The sequence below is a fragment of the Phalaenopsis equestris genome, unplaced genomic scaffold (assembly GCF_001263595.1).
Source record: "Phalaenopsis equestris unplaced genomic scaffold, ASM126359v1 Scaffold000002, whole genome shotgun sequence".
Classification (NCBI taxonomy): domain Eukaryota; kingdom Viridiplantae; phylum Streptophyta; class Magnoliopsida; order Asparagales; family Orchidaceae; genus Phalaenopsis; species Phalaenopsis equestris.
The window spans coordinates 39,218,262-39,226,045 of NW_018164444.1; the positions used below are offsets into that span (position 1 = coordinate 39,218,262).

Here is a 7,784-nt window from a genome sequence, read left to right on the forward strand (position 1 = left end):
CCTACATTTATAAGTTCTCTACTTGGTGACAAAGAATCTGCATAACTGGTCAAACTATTAATAGAATTCAAAGATTGCTTCGCATGGAGCTATGATGAATTGTTAAGGCTGTCAGCAGAGGTTGCAGTTCATAAACTTGGGGTGGACAAGAATGTAACCCCAGTAAAACAAGATCCCAGGAGAATGCGCCTTGAAATAGAACAACAAGTCATCACCGAGGTGAAGAAGTTGATAGACGCCAACTTTATTAAAGAGGAGCGGTACCCCACGTGGTTAGCCAATATTGTACATGTTAAAAGAAAAATGGACGGTCTCCGCATTTGTGTCGACTTCAGAGATTTGAATAAGGCAAGTACAAAAGACAAGTTTCTACTACCTATACCAGAAATGATGGTGGACATCGCTTCTACACATGAATTTTTCTCCTTCATGGACGGATCGTCGGGATACAACCAAATTAAGATGGCTCCCGAGGATGCAGCGCTTACAGCTTTCAGAAAACTGATCAGAATTTTCTGCTACACAGTGATGTAGTTCGGCATGGTCTATTAATAGCTGCAGATTTGAACCACATCAATTAGATCAGTTTTTCATGATGAAAAAATGTCTGAGTGCTTGTGGATGCTCCATCGGATTGGTAATAAGCTACTTCCTACCTGTCAATTTGATAACTATAATGCTGGCATGAAATTGTTCTTGTTTCCTCAATGTTTATACAATCTGAAAGTCTATATTTTTCAGTTGTTGACGTAGTTAGAACAGATAGTCAACTTGAATTCTATGGAAATTCAAAAAATATGGCTAGAATGTCAGATATTCTTGCTGTTTATGCCTGGATTGATCCGGCCACAGGATACTGTCAAGGAATTCCCCTTATGTCCAATTGCCTCTCCTTTTCTATGTTTGTTCTATGAAGTTTTTGACATAAACTGTTTTGTGATAAACTAATATTTTTCTTTGTGTTTTTTAATGTGGTTTTACCATTAGGTATGTGCGATTTGCTCTGTCCTTTTGTTGTGTTGTACGAGGATAATGCCGATGCCTTATGGTGCTTTGACATGCTTCTAAGGAGATGCTTCTAACTTCTAAGGGCCACCAGGTTCCTCAAGAGCTCGTCATCAAAGTTGGAGAAGTATTTGAGATGCTTCAGCAGCACCAGTTCAAGAGCTCGTGTCGGACTAACATTTTCATGAAGTTATAATGCGCAGAAATTAGTTTTAGTTATTTGAGATTGAGTTGTATGTAAAGCATAAGAAGACTTAAATGTTCAATACAATTATTTTTAGATTTAGATTTTTATTTTATGATTTTATTTGTATTTTTTTTTACTCTTGTTTAGTTTGTACATTTTAAAATTTCTAATAAATTTTTAGGGTAATTAATTTTGTGAAGTTTTTTGAATTCATTATTTTTTAAGTTAATAAATTTCTGAATTTCTGTATGAAATTTGTCCTTCAAATATTTTTATACAAAATTATTATTTTTTTAAAAAAAATAATATTTATTAAATAATTTTATATTCTAACGAGCCATTTTCGAGTCGAACACGAGCCGAACACGAACATGAAAACGTAATTCGAGCCGAATACGAACACACTGTTCACGAGCCATTTCGAACACGAGCCGATTTCGAACACGAGCCAGATTCGAGCGAGCCGAACACGAGCCGGGCCTAGGCTCGCTCAAGCTCGGCTCGTTTACAGCCCTAATTGCATACCTAACATCTAAATTTTTTCTTTACATTTATACCAATTAAATCTTTCATTTCACATAAAAATATATCTATTTTAACCTTTAAAAAAGGACATACATGTTTTAACGCATGAATAAAGCAGCATGGTTGTATAAATTAAAGTTTAGGTTTTAGATATTTAAACTCTTAAGATTTGAGGGGTATGCATGTAAATCTTCCTTAAAAATTGCATAAAAATAAATTTCAAATGTTATAACATTGATTGTATGTTTAGGGAAACTGCGACTTATGAAGAAGCTACTGAAGAATAATCTGATGTTGCAAAAAATCACCGCACCGAGCGATGGCAGGTGAGAAAATGCTGATTTCAACGGTAATTTTTTGAAAAAATGATTAAATATAATTTCTTCAAAATGGAGAAAACTAAGATGCGATTTTGCACCTCTATCATACAGCTAGGGCTGTCAAAAAAGCGCGTTGTTCGCGAACAGTTCGTGTTCGGTTTGTCAATAAGTTCGTGTTCAATTCGTTCGATAAGTAAACGAGACAAACGCGAACAAATTTTTTTCGTTCGGTTAGTTAAACGAACCAAACACGAACAGTGATGCGTTCGTTCGTGTTCGAATCGTTATTGTTTGAAATATAAAATAATATAAAATAATTATATATAAAAAATTTATTATATTTTAAAACATTAAATTTTATAAATTATAATATATAATAAAATAATAATAATAATATATTAATATACTATAGTAGTAATATACTAATATAGATATTGTATATTTATATAATATAAGTTATATTATTAATATATAATATTATTTTTATATATTAATATTAGGGATGTCAAATTGGCTCGTCGTTCGCGAACAGCTAGTGTTCGGTTTGTGTTCGGCTCATTCGTTAAGAAACGAACACGAGCTTATTTCAAACAAACTAAATTTTAAACAAACCGAACACAAACACAAACTTTATTCGTTCGTGTTCGATTCGTTTACACCCCTACATACAGCTGTCCCAAAGAGACCCTGTAACTTGAAGCAAATGTCAACAGCATTATATAACACGTTCCATGGACTTCCGAGGAGAAATGTGAACAGGCAGCTTTAGCACTGTAGCTAATGTAATAAAACAATGGAAAATTTATATTGACGCCACACAATTTTTATGTATTTATATAACTAATTCCTAAAATTTTGTATATAATTTTGTAACTAATACAAAATAAATAAATAAAAAAATAAAAAAATAAAAAAAATAAAAAATAAACAATAAAAAGCACTGGTGTTGCAAGTTGGAGCTTATGCATTAAATGTGTATTTCACTTTTTTAAACTAATAATTGTACTATTATACAAAATGTCAAAAATTTGAGTGGTAGGTATGTAAATATATATATTTCAACTTAATTATTTAATTAATTTGTTTATTTATTTACTGTAAAATAATTTAAAAAAAAGAAAAGAGAAAAACTCAGAAAATTTTAATTATAAATTTTTGTTATTAATTTTTTCAATAGCATTGAATCTATTTTGTGATGAATATAATATAACTTTTTATTTACTCTTTATATATTATATATATTTCATTTTAAAACATAAAATAACTAAAATTTGATCAATATATTTGGGTCTAATTTTTATCAAGTATAAAAGTCCCATTGCTCCTTCCTAGAAATTTGACACAGATCTCGAGACAAATTGAGGAAAGAATATTCAAATTTTAATTAAAAATCATTTAGAGCTCCGATTTCAGTAAATTTACAATTAGGTTGGTTGACTCAATGATACGGACTGAATGATACCAAAATTTGTCTAATCAAGTGAAATCAAACTAAGATCAAGTCATTAAAACACTATTTAATATTTTTCGAGCATATTTGGAAAATTGAACAAATATCAAATATGGTAAGCTCATAGTTAAATCGAGTGTTTTGGTGAGACAAATCCAACGAGCCAAAGATTACTCAATTCTAACATCATTATGACACTCAAATGTCCATTAAACTTCGTTTGATCGAAGAAAACTCTCTGAACTATCTAATCAAAGCGGTCTATAATCATGCATTAATTGCACCCAATGACATTATAAATAGAGCCCCCCTCTCATGACAAGTATGAGAGTTTGAGATATAATACAAAGCTTAAAGTTTTGAGAACGAGCTGAAGTCCAACACCCTCGTTGACCACTTTGGTCAAAATCTCAAAGGTTTTTTTCCTTTCTGTGTTTTCCACATAAAAACTTCTAGTATTATAATAAGTTATTTTCCATTTTTTATGTATGTGTCGAATCTTCGTACCATGCTGAAAACTAAAATTGTTACTCAACCATCATATATTTTCTAGCACGTATTAATAATATTTTAGGTGATATGCACGTAATTATTTCTAAAATTCAAATTATGCAAATAAAATTTCCAACCGACCTTCCGTACAACTATAGGAGTTTTTATTGGGAGTTTGGTGACCTGCATTACTGACCTCTCCTTTATGATATTTAATCCAGCAACCATATTTATTTTATTAGAAAAAAACACGCCGGCTGTAGCGTTGAAAATTTAGCATGACAATAATTTATTAGCCGGTAGTAAATATTCTGAGGTCCGCGTTATGCGACCAAGTTAGCCGAAAGTCTTCTGACTGACTCATTAAGTAGAATATCGTATCAGGATTATGCACGTAGAGTTACTTACAGATTTTAAAAGGATCCCCAGTGTTATCGTGCTGATTTTGTTTTTTGTCATCTTCACGTGACATAATTTTATTGAACTTAGCACATAACTCTACATGTGAAGTCCTGATGTAATATTTTTTTCTTAATTAAGAGAGTCCGTTCAAAACATATTCTAATTATTATAATTTTGTCCTGAAATAAAAATTATATAAAAATACATAATTTTAAGTTATACTTGGCAATTTTATATCATCTCCAATAATTTTATGACGTGTCTTACAATTTTTTTGTCATATTCTATAATTTTAGTCATGACATGTCATAGTTGAACTTATCAACTTGTTAGCACATGAACTATATAACTCATCAAATCTTTTAAGGTATATGGATGAGTATCCTTCTTTATGTATCATTACTACAACTTTTTTTAAATTACGCTATGTCTTTATGAAGTCAATTTTTCGTGCAAAATTTATATGTGTTGATTGTTCGTATTGTGATTGTATTTAACTACAATATCATCAAATTCGTCCCCATACACATTTCTTTATCCGTCTCTAATCTCAATGACATTGCTATAAATAATTAGAAGCTTTTTTTTCCTAATAGAAAAAAAATGGAATTGACTCGTTTTCTACAGAGAAGATATCTCGTCCGGGAGCTGCACATTCGAATAGTCAATCACTAGACGTCACGTGATCATAAACTTCATCGACAGACGAGACGATCGCTGATTGACGAGAATATATTAGGTCAACACTTTGGATCATCCGAAGTTCAATAAAGAGGGTCTACCAAAAATGAACTCATCACAATACACTGTGATTGATTCACTTTACATACGTCGCTCTCTTATAGGATAAAATTCTGACCTAATATTTTCTCCTGATTGATAACCTGAATACATACCTGATACCTTTTCCTCCCAAACACAAAACAAAGAAAAGAAAAGAGGCCATTTTTTTCCACAAATTTCCTCCAATAAATACCACCAGAAATCGTCCGAACCGGCATTCCAGACCTTCATCAGCTTTCCTCCACTAAACAGATCCAAGAAGCTCTGAAAGCAGTTCCATGGCGGAAACCAACTCAGCTCCCCATATAGTCGTCGTGTCAAGCCCCGGCATAGGCCACATCACCCCTCTCGCCGAGCTGACGAAGAAGCTTCTCGTCCTCCACCAACGCTTCACCGCCACCATCGTCACCTTCTCCGACCTCCCCCCCTGTTCTCTCCCTCCCTCCATCTCCACCGTCCAACTCCCCCTCCTTCCACTCCACAACCTCCCTCCCAACACCCACATCGTCACCCGCATATGCCTCACCATGGCCCACTCCGTTCCCCTGCTCCGCGAAATCCTCATCTCTCTTAAACGAACCACCCGCCTCGCCGCCGTTATCTTCGATCTCTTCGGAAGCGACTTCCTTTCCATGGTTAAAGAGCTGGGCATCCCAGCCTATATGTTTATAACCTCCAATCTCTTCTTCCTTTCCTTCATGCTCCACCTGCCGACTCTAGCGGAGACCACCGCCGGCGAGTTCCGCGACCTGCCGGAGCCGCTGAGGCTGCCGGGCTGTGTTCCGCTGAAAAGCGAGGATTTTTTGGAGCCTTTGCAGGAGAGGGGGAGCGAGGTGTGGGATTGGGTGATTCACCTTGCAAGACACTGCCATCTCCCGGATGGAATTTTGGTTAACAGTTTCGAAGCTTTGGAAGCCGGCGCCGCTAAGTTTCTGCGGAAGGTGAAATCATTTTCGGTATTTATGTAATTAATTAGACGTTTTTATGATGATATTGATACCACACAATTCTATTGAATCTATATGTAAATTGCTTTAATTTTTATGTAAACTTTCATAAAGCTTACATTTTTATATCATATCAAGGTATCATTAATGATGACTTTTCAAGGAACATATCTTCATGCATTTTTTTTAAAGGTTATTAATACAAATAGATGTTAGATTAATAATGGTTTGTGGCATGTATATAAGTTTCGCAATTATTTATCTTGAACTAAACTAATTGTTATTGCTTTGTGTAACAGAGAGGCGATGGGAAAGCGTCAATTTGGTGCATCGGACCGCTTTCACAATCTAATTTGGATATTGATTCTGAACGGCCATCGCATAAATGTATAGAATGGTTGAACCTGCAGTCGAGTGGGTCGGTCGTGTTCGTTTGTTTTGGCAGTGGTGGTACTTTGTCATTGGAGCAGACTAAAGAACTTGCCCTAGGATTGGAGATGAGTGGGCAAAAGTTCCTCTGGGTGGTGAGGGTACCAAATGATACAGAGGCCAGCGGTTCTTTTTTTAATCCGAAACAGGACGACAATGATTCTTTAATGTTTCTTCCAGATGGATTCTTGGAAAGGACAAAAGAGAGAGGGATGATAGCATTGTCATGGGCGCCACAACAAGAGGTGTTGAGTCACTACGCAATAGGTGGGTTTGTGTCGCATTGTGGGTGGAACTCCGTGCTAGAGAGTTTGGTGAATGGTGTGCCAATGGTTGCATGGCCACTTTACTCAGAGCAGAGGATGAATGCAGTTTTGCTCGTGGAAGGGGTGAAAGTGGCACTGAGGGTGAATGTAGGAGTGAATGGGTTGGTAAGGAGGGAGGAGGTAGCAAAGGCGGTGAAGGAGTTAATGGTCGGCGCAGAAGGGAAGGAGGTGCGACAAAAAATGCAAGAGATGAAGAAAGAAGGGATGAGGGCTGTGGAGAAAGATGGGTCATCTTACAAGGCTATTGAGGAAGTGGTTAGTATTTTTAGAGATTCAACTATGGCATGAGTGATTGAATTTTCTTGCTACATTGAAAGGATGAGATTGATGATGGTTAAAAGCAAAGCCAAGTTACATTTAAATGATGATGCAAACACCTACATGTCAATTATAACATAAGCTTTTGTTTGAAGTTGTTTTATATTAATGGATGTTGAGATCTAAATATTTTTTTCTTGGGATTGTAATAAACTACTCTCTTCGTTACATTCATCAATTTATTTATAGCTTTTATTTGGGCTTAATTTCTTCATAGAAAAAAAAATGTGTTAGTTTATCTTTTAAGGGTTTGTAACTAGTTTTGAACGAGTATGATTCATAGTATGATTCATATATATATATATATATATCTGTGTGTGATCGCATGGGCGCACATACAATCATAAACACATATATAAATGCATTTATGTTTATAAACCTAACATAGCAGTATATAAGCTAGGAAGATTAAACCCAAAGTGATATACAATATCACCAAATCCAAATTAATTTAAAATCTAATCATAAGAAAATTGAATCTACTCAAATCAATGCAAGTTAACTCTACTTGAGCGAAAATATACTCACCCAAAATTTAAGTCAACTCGCGCTTAAAAATACAACACACACACACACACAGATATATATATATATATATAT

General features: G+C 34.6%; 1 protein-coding gene across 1 annotated transcript; it reads left to right on the plus strand.

Annotated features, from left to right (window-relative positions):
- Nucleotides 1–5,347: 5,347 nt before the first annotated feature.
- LOC110030566 (hydroquinone glucosyltransferase-like) lies at nucleotides 5,348–7,368 on the plus strand. Its single transcript, XM_020733333.1, has 2 exons — nucleotides 5,348–6,105; nucleotides 6,411–7,368. Exons 1-2 carry the CDS (start codon nucleotides 5,443–5,445, stop codon nucleotides 7,152–7,154), a joined length of 1,407 nt encoding a protein of 468 aa, XP_020588992.1. The 5' UTR covers nucleotides 5,348–5,442; the 3' UTR covers nucleotides 7,155–7,368.
- The last annotated feature ends 416 nt before the right edge of the window (nucleotides 7,369–7,784 follow it).

Bases quoted from the DNA above. Each gene is read 5' to 3' on its own strand.
- LOC110030566 (XM_020733333.1), top strand. From the start codon at position 5,443: ATGGCGGAAACCAACTCAGCTCCCCATATAGTCGTCGTGTCAAGCCCC. The intron at 6,106-6,410 runs GTGAAATCATTT...TTTGTGTAACAG, and splicing joins CCGCTAAGTTTCTGCGGAAG to AGAGGCGATGGGAAAGCGTC.